The following is a 23,735-nucleotide window of genomic DNA, read 5'->3' on the forward strand; positions in this document are numbered from 1 at the left end:
GTCCCCGATAAGAAATAACCATAGGTTTGTCCCGGGGAGAATTGATGGGGGATTTGGAGCATGGCAGAGAGGTTGGGGTTGTGCAACTGAGAGATCTGTTCGTAGACGGGACGTTTGCGAGTCTGGGAGCGCTGACAGAAAAATATGGGTTGCCCCAAGGGAATGAATTTCGATACATGCAACTGGGGGCTTTTGCGAGGCAGCAGGTGAGGGAATTCCCGCAGCTCCCGACGCAGGAGATTCAAGATAGAGTGGTCTCAGGGACATGGGTGGGGGATGGTAGGGTGTCGGATATATACAGGGAAATGAGGGACGAGGGGGAGATCATGGTGGATGAGCTGAAGGGGAAATGGGAAGAAGAGCTGGGGGAAGAGATTGAGGAGGGGCTGTGGGCTGATGCCCTACGTAGGGTAAACTCGTCGTCCTCTTGCGCCAGGCTAAGCCTGATACAATTCAAGGTTTTACACAGGGCGCATATGACCGGAGCAAGGCTCAGTAAATTTTTCGGGGTAGAGGATAGGTGTGGGAGATGCTCGAGAAGCCCAGCAAACCACACCCACATGTTTTGGTCATGTCCGGCACTGCAGGGGTTCTGGGTGGGGATGGCAAAGGTGCTTTCGAAGGTGGTGGGGGTCCGGGTCGAGCCAGGCTGGGGGTTGGCGATATTCGGGGTTGCAGGAGGCGAAAGAGGCTGATGTCTTGGCCTTTGCGTCCCTAGTAGCCCGGCGAAGGATATTGCTTATGTGGAAGGAAGCCAAACCCCTGGGCGTGGAGACCTGGATAAATGACATGGCAGGGTTTATAAAACTAGAACGGATAAAGTTTGCGCTAAGGGGTTCGGCTCAAGGGTTCACCAGGCGGTGGCAACCGTTCATTGACTACCTCGCAGAACGATAAAGGAAATAGATAGTCAACATCTTTTCCCAAAGGTAGGGGAGTCTAAAACTAGAGGGCATAGGTTTAAGGTGAGAGGGGAGAGATTCAGAAGGGCCCAGAGGGGCAATTTCTTCACTCAGAGGGTAGTGAGTGTCTGGAATGGGCTGCCAGAGGTAGTAGTAGAGGCGGGTACAATTGTGTCTTTCAAAAAGCATTTAGATGGTTACATGGGTAAGATGGGTATAGAGGGTTATGGGCCAAGTGCGGGCAACTGGGACTAGCTTAATGGTAAAAACTGGGCGGCATGGACTGGTTGGGCCGAAGGGCCTGTTTCCATGCTGTAAACTTCTATGATTCTATGATTCTATGAAATGGGAAGGTAACAGCAGCAACCCGGGGGGAGGGCTCGGGTGGGTCCTCAGGGATGTTTTTGTATAGATATTTGTACTAGGTTATGTATATTGGATTGTTTGATTTTATTTTTGGAGAGTTATTATTTTTGTTATGGCAGTTGCCATTTAGTTTATATATTATTTATTTATTTGTTAAAACGGCCACTGTTATTTATATTGTTTTATTGTTGTAAAAAGGAAAACCTTTGTACTGTTTTGTTTGGCCGAAAAATTTGAATAAAATATATATTTATAAAAAAAGATCACTCCCAGGGTTGGGGGTGGGTCACCACACTAACGAGCGAGCTAGCGCAGGGAAGTACCAGAGAAGGGGGAATCGTGGCACAGCTCCCGGGGGGGAGAGAGTACCTGGCAGAAGGGGGGAGAAGGAAGGGGGAAATATAGAGGGAGAAAGGGGAGGGGAGGCCCACAGGGGCATGGGTAAGATGGGAAAAGGGGGGTAGACAAGCCAAGGAGGTGAGCTCGGAGATAGGAGGGGAAGGGGGAGTGGGTAGAAGGCTAGCTATAATGGGGCGCAGATGGCAACAACAGAAATAAGTACACCAAGAACGGCCATCGTCGATGGCCCCCCTCCTAACAAACGGAAACCCCAGAGTTCAGGTGCCCGTACACATGGCAAACATGGCGACAACGGCCATCTTTGATGACCCCTGGATAAAGGGGAACCCTGGAGTGGACGGGCCCGTCTCGAGTGCAGGGGCTCGTCCACCTGGCGAACATGGCGACAACGGCCATCTTCTGTGGCCCCCTGGACAAAGGGAACCCGAGCGTGCAGGGGCACATCCACAAGGTAAGTATGGTTAACCCTGCAAGGGAGGGGGAGGGGGGGGGGGGGGGTGGACGGACTGAACTCTCCATCAGGATAGTCACGTGGAATGTCAGTGGACTTAACAGTGCAGTAAAAAGATCCAGAGCCTTCGTCCATCTGAAACATCTGAGGACCGATGTTGTCTTGCTCCAAGAGACACATCTGAGAGAGAAGGACCGTCTGTGGGGAAGAAAGAGCTGAGTGCTGCAGACTTACCAATTGTGATAGGGGGGTAGCCACACTGCTCACCAACAGGGCCGCCTTCACGGTGATAAGGATGGCCATGGATCCAGGGGGACAGTATGTCATGGTTAGTAGTGTCCTGGAAGGGGCACCAATGGTCCTCGTAAACATGATGTGGATATGTCGGCGTTGGACTGGGATGGGCAAGTCTTAAAGGTTAAAGTCCAACAGGTTTATTTGGAATCTCGAGCTTTCGGAGCATAGCTGCTCCATGAGGTGAGTGAAGAGGTTACATAAACACAGCATATATAGACAAAGCCAATGATGCAAGATGATACTTTTAATTTTAATCTTTGCAGATAATTAAGTCTTTGCAGGTCCAGATGGTGGGACCGGATGGAGGGATAATCACAGGTTAAAGAGGTGTGAATTGTCTCAAGCCAGGACAGTTGGTGGGATTTCGCTAGCCCAGGCCAGATGGTGAGGGTTAAGTGTAATGAGACATGAATCCAAGATCCCAGTTGAATCCATACTCATGTGTGCGGAACTTGGCTATAAGTTTCTGCTCGGCGATTCTGCGTTGTCACGCGTCCTGAAGGCCACCTTGGAGAACGCTTACCCAAACATCAGAGGCTGAATGCCCTTGACTGCTGAAGTGTTCCCCGACTGGAAGGGAACATTCCTACCTGGTGATTGCCGCACAATATCCGTTCATCCGTTGTCGCAGTGTCTGCATGGTCTCACCAATGTATCACGCCTTAGGACATTCTTTCCTGCAGCATATAAAGTAGACCTTGGCTGAGTCGCACGAGTATGTACAGCGTACCTGGTGGGTGGTGTTCTCATGTGTGATGGTGGTATCCATATCGATGATCTGGCACGTCTTGCAGAGATTGCCATGACAGGGTTGTGTGGTGTCGTGGTCACTGTTCTGAAGGCTGAGTAGTTTGCAGCAAACAATGGTCTGTTTGAGGTTGCACGGTTGTTTGAAGGCAAGTGGTGGGGGTGTGGGGATGACCTTGGCAAGATGTTCGTCGTCATCGATGACGTGTTCAAGGCTCTGAAGGAGGTGTTGTAGATTCTCCGCTCTGGGGAAGTACTGGACGACGAAGGGTATTCTGTTGGTTGTGTCCCATGTTTGTCTTCTGAGGAGGTGGGTGCGGGTTTTTGTTATGGCATGTTGGAACTGTCGATCAATCAGTCAAGCGCCATATCCGGTTCTGACGAGGACATCTTTCAGCGTCTGTAGATGTCTGTTACGTTCCTCCTCATCTGAGCAGATACTCTGTATACGGAGGGCTTGTCCATAGGGGATGGCTTCTTTAATGTACTTAGGGTGGAAGCTGGAGAAGTGGAGCATCGTGAGGTTATCCATTGGCTTGCGGTAAAGCAAAGTGCTGAAGTGACCGTCCTTGATGGAGATGCTTGTGTCCAAGAATGAAACTGATTTTGGAGAGTAGTCCATGGTGAGTCTGATGGTGGGATGGAACTTATTAATGTCATCGATCTAGCGTTGGTTGAAGGTCCTGTGTGGTGAAGAGGTCTTGTTTGAAGTTGTGCATTAAGGTGTTGGCGTATTGAGGTGCAAATTTGGTTACCATGGCTGCTCTGTGTGTCTGGATGAAGACCTTGTTGTCGAAGGTGAAGATGTGATCCAGGATGAAGCGGATGAGTTGTAGAATTGCGCCTGGAGATTGGCAGTTGTTGGTCATGACCACATCCCCACCACCAGGTGCGCGGTACATACTCATGCGACTTGGCCAACGCTGTCTATCTCATACGCTGCAGGAAAGGATGTCCCGAGGCGTGGTACATTGGTGAGACCATGCAAATGCTGCGACAACAGAGGAACTGACATCGCACGACAATCACCAGGCAGGAATGTTCCCTTCCAGTCGGGGAACACTTCAGCAGTCAAGGGCATTCAGCCTCTGATCTCCGGGTAAGCGTTCTCCAAGGTGGCCTTCAGTTCGCACGACAGCACAGAATCGCCGAGCAAAGAACAAAGAACAAAGAAAAGTACAGCACAGGAACAGGCCCTTCGGCCCTCCAAGCCCGTGCTGACCATGCTACCCGACTAAACTACAATCTTCTACACTTCCTGGGTCCGTATCCCTCTATTCCCATCCTATTCATGTATTTGTCAAGATGCCCCTTAAATGTCACTATCGTCCCTGCTTCCACCACCTCCTCCGGTAGCGAGTTCCAGGCACCCACTACCCTCTGTGTAAAAAAAACTTGCCTCATACATCTACTCTAAACCTTGCCCCTCGCACCTTAAACCTATGCCCCCTAGTAATTGACCCTTCTACCCTGGGGAAAAGCCTCTGACTATCCACTCTGTCTATGCCCCTCATAATTTTATAGACCTCCAACAGGTCGCCCCTCAACCTCCGTCGTTCCAGTGAGAACAAACCGAGTTTATTCAACCGCTCCTCATAGCTAATGCTCTCCATACCAGGCAACATTCTGGTAAATCTCTTCTGCACCCTCTCTAAAGCCTCCACAGCCTTCTGGCGACCAGAATTGAACACTATACTCCAAGTGTGGCCTAACTACAGCTGCAACATGATTTGCCAATTCTTATACTCAATGCCCCGGCCAATGAAGGCAAGCATGCCGTATGAGTGAGCAGAAATGATAGCCAAGTTCCGCACGCATGAGTATGGCCCCAACCGGAACCTTGGGTTCATGTCTCACTACATTTAACCCTCACCATCTGGCCTGCGCTTGCAAAATCCCACCAACTGTCTTGGCTTGAGACAATTCACACCTCTTTAACCTGCAATTATCCCCATGTGATTATCCGTCTCTCCAGTCGCACCGTCTGGACCTGTAAAGACTTAATTACCTGCAAAGACCCGCATTGAAAGTATCATCTTGCATCATTGGCTTTGTCTATATATGCTGTGTTTGTGTTACTTACGTTTTCACTCACCTGATGAAGGAGCTACGCTCCGAAAGCTTGTGATTCCAAATAATCCTGTTAGACTTTAACCTGGTGTTGTAAGACTTCTTACTGTGCTCTCATAAATGTGTACGCGCCCAACTGGGATGATGTGGAATTCATGAAGAAAATCATGGCAGAAATCCCTGACATAGACTCAGGGGGAACTATAACTGCATACAGAACCATGGACGGACAGATCCTGCCCCAAATCAGGGAAACTATCAAACATGGCGAGAGAGTTGAACAACCTCATGGAGCAGATGAAGGCAGTTGACCCATGAAGTTTCACGCACCCAGGGGAGAAGGAGTTATTCTTCTCTCAGGTACACAGGGTCTACACCAGGATCGACTTTTTCATAGTGTGGACAGCGTGCTTCCAGGATAGTAGGGGCAGATGACCGCACAATCGTAATTTCCGACCACGCATACATGAAGATAAGCTGGACATAACGCCCCCCCCCCCCCTCCTTCATGGAGGCTGGACACGGCCCTCCTTGCTGACGAGGCATTCTGTGAAGAGATATCACAAGCTATAAACAGGTACGTTACTAACAACCAGAATAGAGAGGTCTCACCCTCCACGTTCTGGCAGGCACTGAAGGCGGTGATAAGAGTGGAAATTATTGCATACAAAGCACGCAAAGACATGAAGGAGAGGACGGCCAGGGAACAGCTGATCGACTCCATACTGGAGGTGGATCGGCAGTACTCCACGGCCCCGACCGTGGAACTACTGACGAAGAGAGAGAAGCTACAAATGGACTTTGGCCTGATCTCCACTGGGGAAGCAGTGCACCAGCTCCGCCAGACACAGTTGACATTTTATGAGCATGGAGACAAAGTCAGCCACCTTCTACCCTACCACCAACTGAGAAAACAGGCAACCATGAGGAAAATAACCCAGATAAAAGACAGGAGCGGCAAGCTAGTTGCAGTGCTAGAACAGATCAATGAACAATTCTATCACTGTGCGGCCACCGCAGAAAGAGTACGGGGATGGGCCAAGAGAATGGGGTGGGTGAGGATAGAGGAAAGTTCCTGTACAGGTACATCCCTCCAAGTGTGAGCCACAATCGCACTCGCATCCCCCCCGCTCTCCGAACGTGGAATCAAATGAGGCACCACTTCAGACTAACCAAAATGGCCCCAATCTGCAATAATCACCGGTTCACTCCTGCAACAATGGATGCCTCCTTCAAGAGGTGGAGACAAGTCGAGGGGACACTGATGGTTAGGGACATGTACACGAAGTAGAGTAGCGACCCTGGGGAAACTCATGGAGTTTCAGCTTCCGAGAGGGAATGATCGGAGGTTCATAGAAGTCACAAATTTCCTCCAAGGAAACTATGACGTACCCCAGATACCTGAATATTCACTATTAGAAAGACACTGGCGTCCTAAGGGAAGGGAACTGCGCGGACATGTATGGCCAACTGTTAGAAGAGGTGCGCTCACCCCTGGACGAGGCAAAGAATAAATGGGATGAAGAACTCGGCAGGGAGAGAGGGGGAAGACTCTGGATCGAAGCACTGCACAGGGCAAACTTCACCTCCACATGCGCAGGGCTGAGCCTAACACAACTAAAGATCGTGCGCAGGGTGCACCTAACAATCTGTCCAATGTCAGGTTCTGTACACAGTTGAAATCACCCAACATGATTAATTGGTGAGTGTCCAAGTCCTGCATTTTGGCCATCGTTTTCTTGACAAACACTGCATCGTCCCTATTTACCAGAACTACCGGGACCCCTTCCAGGGTCCCGTTGGTCATTACGTACTGCCAGCAGAGGGCAGTAAAACGGAGCTGCTGATTGGCTGTGTGGGGAAAATTTGCAGCAGTGCATTGCGATCACTGCATCCAGAAAGCATACCTGAGCAAGACACTGTAGGTTTTCAAGTCAAGGCAAGCACCCAGCAGAGGGCAGTAGAGAGGAGATGCTGATTGGTTGTTGCGGGGAAAATTTGCATCAGTGCATTGCGGTCACTGCATCCAGAAAGTGTACCTGAGCAAGACAATCTGGGTGTTCAAGTCAAGGCAAGAATCCAGCAGAGGGCAGTAGAGCGGATATGCTGATTGGCTGTTGCGGGGAACATTTGCATCAGTACATTGCGGTCACTGTATCTTGAAGGTGGTTTGTGGAGAAGCTGTTGTCAAGTGACAGTTAAACCTGAAACACTTCTTCAGTCTTTCCCTCCCTACCTGCTCAAGTCAAGGCAAGCATCCAGCTGAGGGCAGTAGAGCGGAGCTGCTGATTGGCTGTTGCGGGGAACATTTGCATCAGTACATTGCGGTCACCGTATCTTGAAGGTGGTTTGTGGAGGAGCAGTTGTCAAGCGACAGTTAAACCTGAAACACTTCTTCAGTGTTTCTCTCCCTACCTCCTCCTCTAACCAAAAAAATAAAGACAATCACTGTAAGGATCCCAGCCGAGTAAAGATCAAGAGGGAGACTCGAGGGCAGGTAGAAGTGGAAAGAAGTTGAACTGTGACATCACAGCCTGCAGTGAAAGAGCACAAGGAGAGCGGCGGGGACTCAGTGAAAGAGCGCGAGGAGAGCGGCGGAAACTCAGTGAAAGAGCGCGAGGAGAGCGGCGGAGACTCTGTGAAAGAGCGCAAGGAGAGCGGCAGGGACACAGGATAAAAGCGCGAGGAGAGCGGTGGGGCACAGGATAAAAGCGCGAGGAAAGCGGCGGGGACACAGGATAAAAGAGCGCGAGGAGAGCGGCGGGGACACAGGATAAAAGAGCGCGAGGAGAGCGGCGGGGACACAGGATAAAAGAGCGCGAGGAGAGCGGCGGGGACATAGCTGCCGGAGAAGCGGCCTTCAGATTTTCGGCGGGAGCAGTGGCCAGGGGTCTGTCTCGAAGGTAGGTTTTCCTCTTTAAAACCGTACCTTGAAAAGTGACATCACAGCAAAGCAGTGACCTGATTGGCTGGTAAGGAAAGTGCTCCAATTAGCAGTAGCTGGGAGAAATTTAACACTTCGTGTATTGGTAAGTATTGTGATTGGTAAGTAAAATCTTTATTCCTTTCACTTATTCATTATTTGATATTATATTTGTAATCAGTTACGGTAAAGTGTAAAAATGGCAGAGGATCCCAGACCCATGTTATGCTCCTCGTACTCAATGTGAGAGTTCAGGGACGCGGACGATGCCCCTGACTCCTTCATGTGCGGGAGGTGTGTCCAGCTGCAGCTCCTGTTATGAAATGAAATGAAATGAAAATCGCTTATTGTCACAAGTAGGCTTCAAATGAAGTTACTGTGAAAAGCCCCTAGTCGCCACATTCCAGCGCCTGTTCGGGGAGGCTGTTATGGGTTAGACCGCATGACGGCTCTGGAGTTGCGGATGGACTAACTTTGGAGCATCCGCGATGCTGAGGAGGTCGTGGATAGCACATTCAGTGAGTTGGTCACACCACAGATTAGGATTGGTGAGGGAGACAGGGAATGGGCGACCAAAAGGCAGAGAAAGAGCAGGAAGGCAGTGCAGGTGTCCCCTGCGGTCATCTCCCTCCAAAACAGGTATACCGTTTTGGATACTGTTGGGGGAGATGACTCACCAGGGGAAGGCAGTAGTAGCCAGGCTCATGGCACCGTGGCTGGCTCTGTTGCACAGAAGGGCGGGAAAAAGACTTTCAGGGCTACAGTCATAGGGGATTCAATCGTAAGGGGAGTAGACAGGCATTTCTGTGGTCGAAAACGAGACTCCCGAATGGTATGTTGCCTCCCGGGTGCACGGGTCAGGGATGTCTCAGATCGGCTGCAGGACATACTGAAGGGGGAGGGTAAACAGCCAGTTGTCATGGTGCATATAGGCACCAACGATATAGGTAAAAAACGGGATGAGGTCCTACAATCAGAATTTAGGGAGTTAGGAGAGAAGTTAAAAAGTAGGACCTCAAAGGTAGTAATCTCAGGATTGCTACCAGTGCCACGAGACAGTCAGAGTATAAATTCAAGAATAGTCAGAATGAATACGTGGCTTGAGAGATGGTGCAGGAGAGAGGGGTTCAGATTTTTGGGATATTGGAACCGGTTCTGGGGGCGGTGGGGCCATTACAAATCGGATGTCTACATCTGGGCAGGACTGGAACCAATGTCCTAGGGGGTGCGTTTGCTAACACTGTTGGGGAGGTTTTAAACTAATGTGGCAGGGGGATGGGAACCAGATTAGGAAGTTAGAGGTCAGTAAAGAGGCAGCAACTAAAGCCAGTAAAGTACTAGATAATAAACTCAATGTGACTAAGGGGAAGAGTAGACAGGGAAGAGATGATGAACGCAAAGGGACAGGTGGTCTGAGGTGCATTTGTTTCAATGCGAGAAGTGTAGCAGGGAAGGCAGATGAACTTAGGGCTTGGATTAGTACCTGGGAATATGATGTCGGTATTGCTGAGACTTGGTTGAGGGAAGGGCAAGACTGGCAACTAAATATCCCAGGGTATAGATGCTTCAGGAGGGATAGAGAGGGAGGTAAAAGGGGTGGAGGAGTTGCATTACTGGTCAGAGATAATATCACAGCTGTGATTAAGGAGGGCACGATGGAGGATTCGAGCACTGAGGCAATATGGATAGAGCTAAGAAATAGGAAGGGTGCAGTAACACTGTTGGGACTTTACTACAGGCCTCCCAAAAGCGAGCGTGAAGTAGAGGTACAAACATGTAGACAGATTATAGAAAAATGTAGGAGCAATAGGGTGGTCGTGATGGGAGATTTTAACTTCCTCAACATTGAATGGGACTCATGTAGTGTTGGAGGCGTAGATGGAGCAGAATTTGTAAGGAGCATCCAGGAAAGTTTTTTCGAGCAGTATGTAAATAGTCCAACTCGGGAAGAGGCCATACTGGCCCTGGTATTGGGGAATGATCCCAGCCAGGTGGTTGAAGTTTCAGTCGGTGATTACTTTGGGAATAGCGATCACAATTCCGTAGGTTTTAGAATACTCATGGACAAAGACGAGAGTGGTCCTAAAGAAAGAATGCTAAATTGGGGAAAGGCCAAGTATAACAAAACTCGGCAGGAGCTAGGGAATGTGGATTGGGAGCAGCTGTTTAAGGATAAATCCACATTTGAAATGTAGGAGTCTTTTAAGGAAAGGTTGATTAGAGTGCAGGACAGACATGTCCCTGTGAAAATGAGGGATAGAAATATCAAGATTAGGGAACCATGGATGACGGGGGGAATTGTGAGACTAGCTAAGATGAAAAAGGAAGCATACATAAGATCGGGAAAGTAGGACAAATCTCAAACGCGCAATAAAGAGGGCTAAAAGGGGTTATGAAATATCTTTGGCTAACAGGGTTAAGGAAAACCCCAAAGCCTTTTATTCGTATATAAGGAGCAAGAGGGTAACTAGAGAAAGGATTGACCCACTCAAAGACAAAAGAGGGAATTTATGCGTGGAGTCAGAGGAAATGGGTGAGATTCTTAATGAGTACTTTGCATTGGTATTCACCAAGGGGAGGGACATGACGGATGTTGAGGCTAGGGATGGATGTTTAAATACTCTAGGTCCGGTCGGCATAAGGAGGGGACGGGTTTGTCAGCTGGGTTAAACTCCTCTATGGGGCCCCAACGGCAAGTGTGGTCACAGGCCGGCAAAGGTCGGAGTATTTTCGACTACACAGAGGAACAAGACAGGGATGCCCGCTGTCCCCATTACTGTTCGCGCTGGCAATTGAACCACTGACCATAGCGCTGAGAGACTCCAGAAAATGGAGAGGGGTGATTAGAGGGGGAGAAGAACACCGAGTGTCACTCTACGCGGATAACCTACTGCTGTATGTGACGGACCCAGTGGGGGGGATGACAGAGGTCATGCAGATATTGAGGGAGTTTGGAGATTTCTCGGGATATAGGCTTAACATGGGAAAGAGTGAGCTTTTTGTGATACACCCTGGGGACCAGAGTAGAGGGATAGATGGCCTACCGCTAAGGAGAGTGGAAAGAAACTTCCAATACCTGGGGATTCAGATAGCCAGGAGCTGGGGAAACTTACACAGACTCAATCTGGCACGGTTGGTGGAACAAATGGAAGAGGATTTCAAAAGGTGGGACATGCAGCCGATGTCACTGGCGGGCAGAGTGCAGGCAATTAAGATGATGGTCCTCCCGAGGTTCCTATTTGTGTTCCAATGTCGCCCTATACTGATCACTAAGGCCTTCTTTAAAAAAATAGATAGGAGCATCACGAGCTTCGTGTGGGCAGGGAAGGCCCCGAGGGTAAGGAGGGGGTTTCTACAACGTAGCAGAGACAGAGGGGGACTGGCGTTGCGAATTTGGGCGACTACTACTGGGCCGCCAACGTGGCAATGATTCGTAAATGGATGATAGAGGGAGAGGGAGCGGCGTGGAAAAGGTTGGAGATGAAGTCCTGCAAAGGGACGAGTTTAAAAGCACTGGTGACGGCGCCACTACCGCTCTCCCCAAAACAATTTACCACGAACCCAGTGGTGGCAGTAACATTAAGTATCTGGGGGCAATGGAGGCGACAGAGGGGTGTGATGGGAGCCTCAGTGTGGTCCCCGATCAGGAACAACCATAGGTTTGCCCCAGGGAGGCTGGACGGAGGATTCCAGAGCTGGCACCGGGTAGGAATCAGGAGAGTGGGAGATTTATTTATAGACGGGACGTTTGCTAGCTTGGGAGCGCTTGAGGAAAAGTATGAGCTGCCCCGGGGAAATTTCTTTAGATGTATGCAGGTGAGAGCGTTCACGAAACAACTGGTGAGGGAATTTCTGCTGCTCCCGACACAAGGGATCCAGGACAGGGTGCTTTCGGGGGTGTGGGTCGGGGAGGGCAAAGTGTCCGAGATATACCGGGAGATGAGAAAAGAGGGGGAGGAGCTGGTGGGCGAACTGAAGGGAAAATGGGAAGAAGAGCTCGGGGAGGAGATCGAGGAGGGTTTGTGGGCTGATGCCCTAAGCAGGGTAAATTCCTCTTCCTCGTGTGCCAGGCTTAGCCTGATCCAATTTAAGGTGCTGCATAGAGCACACATAACGGGAGCAAGATTGAGCAGGTTCTTTGGAGTGGAGGACAAGTGTGGGAGGTGCGGGGGAAGCCCGGCGAACCACACACATATGTTTTGGTTGTGTCCGGCACTGGAGGGATATTGGAAGGGAGTGACGGGAGTGATTTCGAAGGTTGTGAAGGTCCGGGTCAAACCAGGCTGGGGGTTAGCTCTATTTGGAGTAGCGGATGAGCCGCGAGTGCATGAGGCGAAAGAGGCCGATGTCGTGGCCTTTGCGTCCCTAGTAGCCCGGCGCAGGATTTTACTCATGTGGAAGGAAGCGAAACCCCCCCGGACTGGAGGCCTGGATAAACGATATGGCGGGGTTCATAAAACTGGAGCAGATGAAGTTTGCGCTGAGAGGATCGGCTCAAGGGTTCACCAGACGGTGGCAACCATTCCTCGACTACCTAGCGGAACGTTAGGGGGAAGATAGATGACCAGCAGCAGCAACCCGGGGGAGGGGGGGGGGGGAGGGGGGAGGGGGGGGGGAGGGGGGAGGGGGGGGGAGGGGGGAGGGGGGGGGGAGTATTACTTCGTGTTATTTGGTTAGTTTACCATGTTAGTTAGACAATGTTATTTTGCAGTTATGGTGTTACCTTTTTTTTTGATTTGTAAGGGAAAAAACTGTGTTTGAAAACTTTAATAAAATATATATATTTTTTTAAAAGTCGGCATAAGGAAGGGGGGCGTTTTGAGTATTCTAAAAGGCATTAAGGTGGACAAGTCCCCAGGTCCGGATGGGATCTATCCCAAGTTGCTGAGGGAAGCGAGAGACGAAATAGCTGGGGCCTTAACAGATATCTTTGCAGCATCCTTGAGCACGGGTGAGGTCCCGCAGGACTGGAGAATTGCTAATGTTGTCCCTTTGTTTCAAAAAGGTAGCAGGGATAATCCAGGGAATTATAGACCTGTGAGCTTGACGTCAGTGGTAGGCAAACTGTTGGAGAAGATAGAACATAACAGCGCAGTACAGGCCCTTCGGCCCTCGATGTTGTGCCGACCTGTGAAACCACTCTAAAGCCCATCTACACTATTCCCTTATTGTCCATATGTCTATCCAATGACCATTTGAATGTCCTTAGTGTTGGCGAGTCCACTACTGTTGCAGGCAGGGCATTCCACACCCGTACGACTCTCTGAGTAAAGAACCTACCTCTGACATCTGTCTTATATCTATCTCCCCTCAATTTAAAGGTATGTCCCCTCGTGCTAGACATCACCATCCGAGGAAAAAGGCTCTCACTGTCCACCCTATCCAATCCTCTGATCATCTTGTATGCCTCAATTAAGTCACCTCTTAACCTTCTTCTCTCTAACGACAACAGCCTCAAGTCCCTCAGCCTTTCCTCATAAGATCTCCCCTCCATACCAGGCAACATTCTGGTAAATCTCCTCTGCACCCTTTCCAATGCTTCCACATCCTTCCTATAATGAGGCGACCAGAATTGCACGCAATACTCCAAATGCGGCCGCACCAGAGTGTTGTATAGCTGCAACATGACCTCATGGCTCCTAACCTCAATCCCTCTACCAATAAAAGCTAACACACAGTACGCCTTCTTAACAACCCTCTCAACCTGGGTGGCAACTTTCAGGGATCTATGTACATGGACACCGAGATCTCTCTGCTCACCCACACTGCCAAGAATCATACCATTAGCCCAGTACTCAGTCTTCCTGTTATTCCTTCCAAAATGAATCACCTCACACTTTTCTGCATTAAACTCCATTTGCCACCTCTCAGCCCAGTGCTGCAGCTTATCTATGTCCCTCTGTAACTTGTATCATCCTTCCGCACTGTCCACAACTCCACCGACTTTAGTGCCATCTGCAAATTGACTCACCCATCCTTCTACGCCCTCCTCCAGGTCATTTATAAAAATGACAAACAGCAGTGGCCCCAAAACAGATCTTTGTGGTACACCACTAGTAACTGGACTCCAGTCTGAACATTTCCCATCAACTACCACCCTTTGTCTTCTTCCAGCTAGCCAATTTCTGATCCAAACTGCTAAATCACCCTGAATCCCATGCCTCCGTATTTTCTGCAGTAGCCTACCATGGGGAACCTTATCAAACGCTTTACTGAAATCCATATACACATCAACTGCTTTACCCTCATCCACCTGTTTGGTCACCTTCTCAAAGAACTCAATAAGGTTTGTGAGGCACGACCTACCCTTCACAAAACCGTGTTGACTATTTCTAATCAAATTATTCCTTTCCAGATGATTATACATCCTATCTCTTATAAACCTTTCCAAGATTTTTCCCACAACAGAAGTAAGGCTCACTGGTCTATAGTTACAGGGGTTATCTCTACACCCCTTCTTGAACAAGGGGACAACATTTTCTATCCTCCAGTCTTCTGGCACTATTCCTGTAGACAAAGATGACTTAACGATCAAGGCCAAAGGCTCAGCAATCTCCTCCCTAGCTTCCCAGAGAATCCTAGGATAAATCCCATCCGGCCCAGGGGACTTATCTATTTTCACACTTTCCAGAATTGCTCACACCTCCTCCTTATGAACCTCAAGCCCCTCTAGTCCAGTAGCCTGAATCTCAGTATTCTCCTCGACAACATTGTCTTTTTCCTGTGTGAATACTGATGAAAAATATTCATTTAGCACCTCTCCCATCTCCTCGGACTCCAAGCACAACTTCCCACTACTGTCCTTAACTGGCCCTACTCTTACCCTAGTCATTCTTTTATTCCTGACATATCTATAGAAAGCTTTAGGGTTATCCTTGATCCTACCTGCCAAAGACTTCTCATGTCCCCTCCTGGCTTTTCCTAGCTCTCTCTTTAGGTCCTTCCTAGCTAACTTGTAACTCTCGGGCGCCCTAACTGAACCTTCCTGTCTCATCTTTACATAAGTCTCCTTCTTCCTTTTGACAAGTGTTTTGACTGCTTTAGTAAACCACGGTTCCCTCACTCGACCACTTCCTCCCTGCCTGACAGGTACATACTTATCAAGGACACGCAGTAGCTGTTCCTTGAACAAGCTCCACATTTCCATTGTGCCCATCCCCTGCAGTTTTCCTCTCCATCCGATGTATCCTAAGTCTTGCCTCATCGCATCATAATTGCCTTTCCCCCAGATATAACTCTTGCCCTGCGGTATATACCTATCCCTTTCCATCACTAAAGTAAACGTAATCGAATTGTGGTCACTATCACCAAAGTGCTCACCTACCTCCAAATCTAACACCTGTCCTGGTTCATTACCCAGTACCAAATCCAATATCGCCTCGCCTCTCGTTGGCCTATCTACATACTGTGTCAGGAAACCCTCCTGCACACATTGGACAAAAACAGACCCATCTAATGTACTCAAACTATAGCGTTTCCAGTCAATATTTGGAAAGTTAAAGTCCCCCATAACAACTACCCTGTTGCTTTCACTCCTATCCAGAATCATCTTTGCAATCCTCTCCTCTACATCTCTGGAACTTTTCGGAGGCCTATAGAAAACCCCTAACAGGGTGACCTCTCCTTTCCTGTTTCTAACCTCAGCCCATACTACCTCAGTAGACGAGTCCTCATCAAACGTCCTTTCTGCCACCGTAATACTGTCTTTGACTAACAATGCCACCCCTCCCCCTCTTTTACCACCTTCCCTGAGCTTACTGAAATATCTAAATCCCGGCACCTGCAACAACCATTCCTGTCCCTGCTCTATCCATGTCTCTGAAATGGCCACAACATCGAAGTCCCAGGTACCAACCCATGCCGCAAGTTCACCCACCTTATTCCGGATGCTCCTGGCATTGGAGAAGACACACTTTAAACCACCTTCCTGCCTGCCGGTACACTCCTGCAACTTTGAAACCCTACTCATGACCTCACTACTCTCAACCCCCTGTATACTGGAGCTACAATTCAGGTTCCCAAGCCCCTGCTGAACTAGTTTAAACCCTCCCGAAGAGCATTAGCAAATTTCCCCCCCAGAATATTGGTACCCCTCTGATCCAGGTGCAGACCATCCCGTTTGTAGAGGTCCCACCGACCCCAGAATGAGCCCCAATTATCCAGAAATCTGAAATCCTCCCTCCTGCACCATCCCTGTAGCCACTTGTTAAACTCCTCTCTCTCCCTATTCCTCGTCTGGCTATCACGTGGCACGGGTAACAACCCAGAGATACTAACTCTGTTTGTCCTAGATCTAAGTTTCCACCCTAACTCCCGGAATTCCTGCCTTACATCCCCATCAATTTGTGCGAGACATCACGCACCCTGGCACCTGGGAGGCAACACACCAACCGTGAGTCTCTCTCGTTCCCGCAGAATCTCCTATCTATCCCCCTAACTATGGAGTCTCCAATGACTAATGCTCTACTCCTCTCCCCCCTTCCCTTCTGGGCAACAGGGACAGACTCTGTGCCAGAGACCTGAGGGATAGGATCTATTCACATTTGGAAGAAAATAGACTTATCAGTGATAGGCAGCATGGTTTTGTGCAGGGAAGGTCATGTCTTACAAACCTAATAGAATTCTTTGAGGAAGTGACAAAGTTAATTGATGAGGGAAAGGCTGTAGATGTCATATACATGGACTTCAGTAAGGCATTTGATAGTTTCCCATGGCGGGTTGATGGAAAAAGTGAAATCGTATGGGGTTCAGGGTGTACTAGCTAGATGGATAAAGAACTGGCTGGGCAACAGGAGACAGAGTAGTGGTGGAAGGGAGTGTTTCAAAATGGAGAAAGGTGACTAGTGGTGTTCCACAGGGATCAGTGCTCGGACCACTGTTGTTTGTGATATACATAAATGATCTGGACGAAAGTACTGGTGGTCTGAATAGCAAGTTTGCAGATGATACTAAGATTGGTGGAGTTGCAGATAGCGAGGAGGACTGTCAGAGAATACAGCAAAATATACATAGATTGGAGAGTTGGACAGAGAAATGGCAGATGGAATTCAATCCAGGCAAATGCGAGGTGATGCATTTTGGAAGATCCAATTCAAGAGCGGACTATACGTTCAATGGAAGAGTCCTGGGGAAAATTGATGTACAGAGAGATCTGGGAGTTCAGGTCCATTGTACCCTGAAGGTGGCAACGCAGGCCGATAAGAGTGGTCAAGAAGGCATACAGCATGCTTGCCTTCATCGGACGGGGTATTGAGTACAAGAGTCGGCAGGTCATGTTACAGTTGTATAGGACTTTGGTTAGGCCACATTTGGAATACTGCGTGCAGTTCTGGTCGCCACATTACCAGAAGGATGTGGATGCTTTAGAGAGGGTGCAGAGGAGGTTCACCAGGATGTTGCCTGGTATGGAGGGTGCTAGCTATGAAGAAAGGTTGAGTAGATTAGGATTGTTTTCGTTGGAAAGACGGAGGTTGAGGGGGGGACCTGATTGAGGTGTACAAAATTATGAGGGGTATGGACAGGGTGGATAGCAACAAGCTTTTTTCAAGAGTGGGGGTGTCAATTACAAGGGGTCACGATTTCAAGGTGAGAGGGGAAAGTTTAAGGGAGATGTGCGTGGAAAGGTTTTTGCGCAGAGGGTGGTGGGTGCCTGGAACACATTGCCAGCGGAGGTGGTAGAGGCAGGCACGATAGCATCATTTAAGATGCATCTAGACAGATATATGAACGGGCGGGGAACAGAGGGAAGTAGATCCTTGGAAAATAGAAGACAGGTTTAAAGGATCTGGATCGGCGCAGGCTGGGAGAGCCGAAGGGCCTGTTCCTGTGCTGTAGTTTTCTTTGTTCTTGTTCTTTGTTCTGCCAGGCGCAACCTCCCCCTCGGGAGGCACGCTGCGGCTTCCTCCTTTACTGTACTCCCATACACCAGCTTACTCGCTAGTGTAGCAGCTCCCCTCTTGAACCCCAGTCTGCCTCCTCTTCCCCCATTGCCCGCGCCATCTCCACCTCTCAGCTCTTGCAACTCACAATCTAGCCCTTGTGCACTGTCACTGCTTGCCCAGACCATTATTCTGGATGAATTTGTTGGCCTCCTCCGTGGTGTCGAAATAATACTCTTTACCCCTGGTGTGTGACCCATAACTTTGCTGGGTAAAGCATGCCAAATCGCGCCTTATTTTTCTACAGGGTGGATTTGGCGCTGGTAAATTAGGCCCGGTGCTTGGGCAGGTCTACCCCAATGTCTTGGTACAAGTGGGATGGAATGTCTATCCCACTTGTACCCTCTCCCGCCTTTCACCCACCTCAGATTCTGTTCTTTGTCCTGGCACTTGTTAGTGCCCATGGAGGCTCACTGGCTCTGGGCCGCTGCCAAAGCGGCTTAGCGAAGCCTGAGGCTGTGCTGAGAACTCTGCAATCGGCCATTCCTGGTTCCATTCCACCTTGTGTGGCTGCCAGCTCAGAGGCTGAGGTTTCCCTCCACTCATTTGTGCTGGCTTTTCTACTGGGCGGTTGGTTCTTTCTAATTTTTTTCTTCCTATCGCTGGTTGATGCAATTTGCGGAGGTTAGGCAAGAAGTGTTGTGGATATTTTTGGTGTCCATTTGCTGGAGTTAAAAGGTCGAAATTGAGGATTCCGCCACTGGAAGTCTCGCCTCATCATTTTAGACCAGCTGACATTCCACTCCAGTGCCCATTTGGGTGAGATTGCTCTCACCTGATTTTTTCTTGAATCATAAGCAGAGAACCATAGAATCCCTACAGTGCAGAAGTCCGTTTGGCCCATCTAGTCTGCACTGACCCTCTGAAAGAGCGTCCTGCCCACTCCCCCGCTCTATCCTTGTAAGCGCACTAAACTACACATCTTTGGACGCAAAGGGATAATTTAACAAGGCCAAACCACCTAGCATGCACATTTTTTGGACTGTGGGAGGAAACCCATGCAGACACAGGGAGAATATGCAAACCCAAGACCTGAATTGAACCTGTGTTCCTGGCACTGTGAAGCAGTTATGTTAACCACCGTGATGCCTTTTCACCTGTGATTGTTTCTGCAGCACAACCATACGAGTCCCCAGTTTGTACCAATGTGATTGTGTGTATAAAATATATAGTCCGAGTCGGATTGTCACTCCGCTCCTATTTCTTTATCGTGCAATCTTTTTGATCCTGCTTCGCCTGACCTTCCGACTCATTTCAGATGAGAACTTTGCAGTGCAGTGTGCTCCTAAAGCCTTCAGTCGAGCGCTGTTCAGAGTCAAGGAGGCCATGTCCCCTTTTTTTATGGCACCAACTGCAATACAGGTAGGTTTGTCAGGTAAGTGGTTAGAATTAGGGACAGGAGTGAGTGTGGAGACATAGGGTGAGGATGTCCCCATGGGTGGCTGGTGTAGGTCTGTAAAATATTACCCAGAAGCTGAGTGGTTTGAATTTTTTTTGGGATAACTATTGATATAATGTAGTTGGAACCATCTGAAGTTTGTGATTTTAAATTCCATTACCAGATGGTTCCTATTGCAGGTGACTGCCCAGTAGATGTTTAAACTTCCTGGGCAATTGCTATGCAAATCTTATTTGGGAACTTGGGGGGGGCAAGGGCCCCCCAGCCTATTGTAGGGGGGTACCCTCCCCAAATACACTGCTCTGAAGCTCATGTGTTACAGCCCAACGGATGTCTTTATGTCTGGAATACCAGTGTCTGCCTTTGACTGTTTTTAACAGTGGTACAAAGAACCAGTGCAACATTCGTCATTGCTTTTGGCCTGTAATGTAGTGCTTCTCACTATTTGGTTATGGAGCAGGACATAATTGTTGTGACCACTTCACCATCAGTGCAAGCAAGGGAATATGCTCCATTCAATCTAATGTCTGTAGATACTAACTGCTTTGTACTTCTATCTTCTAGAGATGTGAGATTGGCACTGGAGAAGCTAGGGGGTAGCAGTGAGGTGGAAGAAGGGATGCTTCCAAAGATCAGAAAACAGGTAAAAGGAAAGGCATAGACTTCTTTACATCTCTCTACACCAAAATTCAGTGACCAACCACACTGGAATTAAGACCAGGTGGTCTTGTCAGGGATCGAGTGGTCAGTGGGTCAGAGACACTGTCCTGTCAAGAATTGGATGATCCATTCACCCACCTTTACTCCATATCCCTGGATATCCTTTCCCAAAAATCATATCCTGAAATTTTCAATTGTTCCCCAGGAGCGAGTACAGTTTTCCACAAATCGATGATTTTCACCCACTCGACTCACAAAGGAAACAGGCCAGAACTTCAACAAGAACAAAATAACATACTTTAAATGAAATCCATTCTGAGCTGGTTTCCACCTTCCATGATGACAGCAGTATTAATGCATTAAGTGTTAATGAGCAAAACAACTATCACTGCTGCCTCTGTGCCTTTTATTTACACCCAAGAGTAAATTTGAAAAGTTGTTTGTATATAGCACCTTTCATAACCTCTGAAAATCCTAACGTGCTTTATAATTAAGTAATTTTGAAGTTGTAAAGTAGGAAATGCTACTGCAGTGAAATGTCACCTGGATTATATTCAAGACTGCAGTTGGTCTTGAACTTATCAAATTCTAACTCTCAACCAATAAAGTAGAGGGTGCTTTATTCAGCATTTAACCCCTGCCCTGGGAGTGTTTGCAGTGAAAAGCACTGACATCTCTCATCCTGATGAATAACTGGTTTTACAAGATGTTTCTGGTTATTTTGTTAACAGATCAAGATGCTCTGTCAGAAAGATATTGTCATTTGGAAGCTGCTAAGGCTGGAGATGGTGCAGATGAATGTCACTCAACAGCTTGAACGTATTAATCTCCAGAAACAACCAGAGCATCTGGCGACCCTGACTGAACGGATTGAGCAACTGAACAAGAGCTTGACCGGTGTGTAAGAGGAATTGATCCAAAGCTAATGGGGATATGGGGGCAGATTGCCAAAAGGCCAAATGTAATTATGAAAAAATGTCTGCTGAAAAGGCTCATGTGAAATTGGGTTTGGTCTTAATACATCCCACCTTACCTAATATGTCAGCAGACTCACCTTGTAGGTGGTTTGGAGGTCAGCCAGCAACCATGGAAATGCACAGAGTCAGTGGCAGGATTGGAATGAAGATAAATAGGTTTAAAAAGCTGAGCCTCGAAAATCATGGGGTAAAATCCATAGCAACAACCAGACTGACACTAAGTGCCAAGGTAGTGGTGTGGGAGCAGAGTGGCAACCCACTGAATGGAAACCATCAATCAATAATAGTATGATTAGCAAGACCTTGCCTCACAAATTTGATTGAATTTTTTGAGGTAGTGCAATGGATGTTGTGGACATGGATTTTAGCAAGGCGTCTGACAAGTCCCACACGGCAGATTGGTCAAGAAAGTGAAAGTCCAGGGGATACAGGGCAAAATGGCGGGCTGGATAAAAAGTTGGCTTATTAACAGGAAACAAAGGGTAATGGTCGATGGCTGCCTGCCCTTGCAATTGGAAAGTTATTTCAAGGTGTTTCACAGGGATCGGGGGTTGGGACCCTTACTGTTTGTGTTATATATTAATGATTTGGACATGAATGTGGGGAGCACGATTGGGAAATTTGCAGATGACACAAAGATTGGCCTAGTGGTGGACAGTGTAGAGGATAGCTACAATCTTCAGAATGATAAGAGATGGATTGGCGGCGTGGGCAATAAAGTGGCAGATGGAATTTAACACACAAGTGGTCATGCATTTAGGGAGGTCAAATAATAGGGGGTACACAATAAATGGGAGGGAATGAAGTGTAAGATTTTGGCGTACAAGTACACAGGTCTCAAAAGGCAGCAGTTCAAGTAGACACGGTTGTAAAGAAAGCATATGGAATGCTCACCTTCATTCGAAGAGTTACGGTAAGGATGGAATTGTATAAGACACTAGTGAAGCCACAACTGGAGTATTGTGTGCAATTCTGGTCACATTACAGGACGGACATAATTGTTCTGGAGAGAGTGCAGAGGAGGTGTACAAAAATGTTACCATGCCTGGAAAAGTGTTGCTATGAGGAGAGATTAGGCAGGTTGAGTTATTTTCCTTGGAACAAAATTGAGAGGAAGTGATAGAGTGGACAGGATGAAATTATTTCCCTTAGTGGATAATTCTAGAACCAGAGGACATAGATGCAAGATAAGTGGCAGAAGGTGAACTTTTTTTTTTATACAGAGGGTAGTGGGAGTCTGGAATTCACAGCCCGAATTGGGTGTGGAGGCAGAGACCCTAAACTCTTTTTAAAAGGTATGTGGATCTGCACCTTAAGTGCACTAAGCTACAGGGCTATGGACTGGTGCAGGGAGGTAGGATTAGAAAGGGCACCTGGGAGTCCTCAGGCTGGCATGGACAAGATGGTCCGAATGGCTGTAATGTGCTGTAACTTTTCTTTCTAATGAGAAGGTTCACGGTGGGACCACGCCACAATTGACTTTCATTTTCTGTTCCAGCTCCCAGTTTCCCTTCAACACCAGACAAGGTTGAAGATCTTAAGGAGTGTGAGGCTGAAATCCAGGTAACAGCCCATTTGGAGTATTCACAGGCTGTGACTGACCCCCTTTTAGGTTTCAATCTGCTCCTCTGCACTCTTCAGCACCATCTTTACCACTCCTCCCCTAAATCACTCTTCGTACAACCCTTCCTCATAAAGGTGGCGTGTGGTGGGCAGCACGGTGGCGCAGTGGGTTAGCCCTGCTGCCTCATGGGGCCGAGGTTCGATCCCGGCTCCGTGTGGAGTTTGCACATTCTCCCCGTGTTTGCGTGGGTTTCGCCCCACAACCCAAAGATGTGCAGATTAGGTGGATTGGCCGCGCTAAATTGTCCCTTAATTGGAAAAATGAATTGGGTACTCTAAATTTAAAAAAAAGGTGGCATGTGGTACAAAATTGGCCCGCCATCTGTCACTTTTATTCCACCATGTGGAACAGAATTTCAGCCAGCTCGTTAACTTAACTCTTCTGGTGTCTTGTTTTTTTGCAGTCAGTTCTGGACAGTTCCACTCCAGCAGGCTCTCAGGTGACAGAGCAAAATTTGTCCGTCAGGTGCCACAGGAACGGGGAGGAGTGGCAAACAGTCAGTGGGGAAGAACTCCAATATTCCAGAGCTCTGAGGGAGGGCAGTTGCAGGCATCGTGTCACACCAGCCAATTAGAAAGCATGGAACAGTCGTAGAGTGACGTTGAGTAATAATATTCTAATAAAAACAGAGTTTGAACACAGCACTGAGCAATGTATGGATCCTTGGCTCTGGCAGTAGATGTATAAAATTGTTACAAATCACAGTTTAGGCTGCAACTGGTATTCAATTCTGGGTTCCACACAAAAGATAGACTAAATTCAGTTATAAAACTAAGACTTGTTCTCTTTTGGACAGAATAGTTGTTCAGATAACAAGGGGTTTGAGAGATCCTGTCAGGAGAAATAACTTCCTCTGGCAAAGTGGGTCAGTGACTGGGGTTAATCATTAAAATAACTGGCATGGGGAACTGATTTAAAAAAAATCTTCACAATGGGTTGTTAAAGGTGATGAGATCATAGTCTGTCAGAAACTTTAATAAATCAACGGACATATATATATACTTGAAGAAATTAATTTGAA

The 23,735-nt window shown here is 48.1% G+C and overlaps 1 protein-coding gene across 1 annotated transcript in view; it reads left to right on the forward strand.

Moving 5' to 3' along the window:
* heatr4 (HEAT repeat containing 4) overlaps window positions 1–23,322 on the forward strand; it is a 264,817-nt gene extending 241,495 nt beyond the window's left edge. The window contains exons 14-17 of the mRNA XM_072487079.1: window positions 20,018–20,096; window positions 20,845–21,010; window positions 22,589–22,653; window positions 23,118–23,322. Coding sequence (XP_072343180.1) covers window positions 20,018–20,096; window positions 20,845–21,010; window positions 22,589–22,653; window positions 23,118–23,288 — 481 coding nt within the window. The 3' untranslated portion in view covers window positions 23,289–23,322. The remainder of the gene's footprint in view (window positions 1–20,017; window positions 20,097–20,844; window positions 21,011–22,588; window positions 22,654–23,117) is intronic.
* The last annotated feature ends 413 nt before the right edge of the window (window positions 23,323–23,735 follow it).

Source organism: Scyliorhinus torazame, chromosome 2, assembly GCF_047496885.1.
Source record: "Scyliorhinus torazame isolate Kashiwa2021f chromosome 2, sScyTor2.1, whole genome shotgun sequence".
In the NCBI taxonomy this organism is placed as follows: Eukaryota; Metazoa; Chordata; class Chondrichthyes; order Carcharhiniformes; family Scyliorhinidae; genus Scyliorhinus; species Scyliorhinus torazame.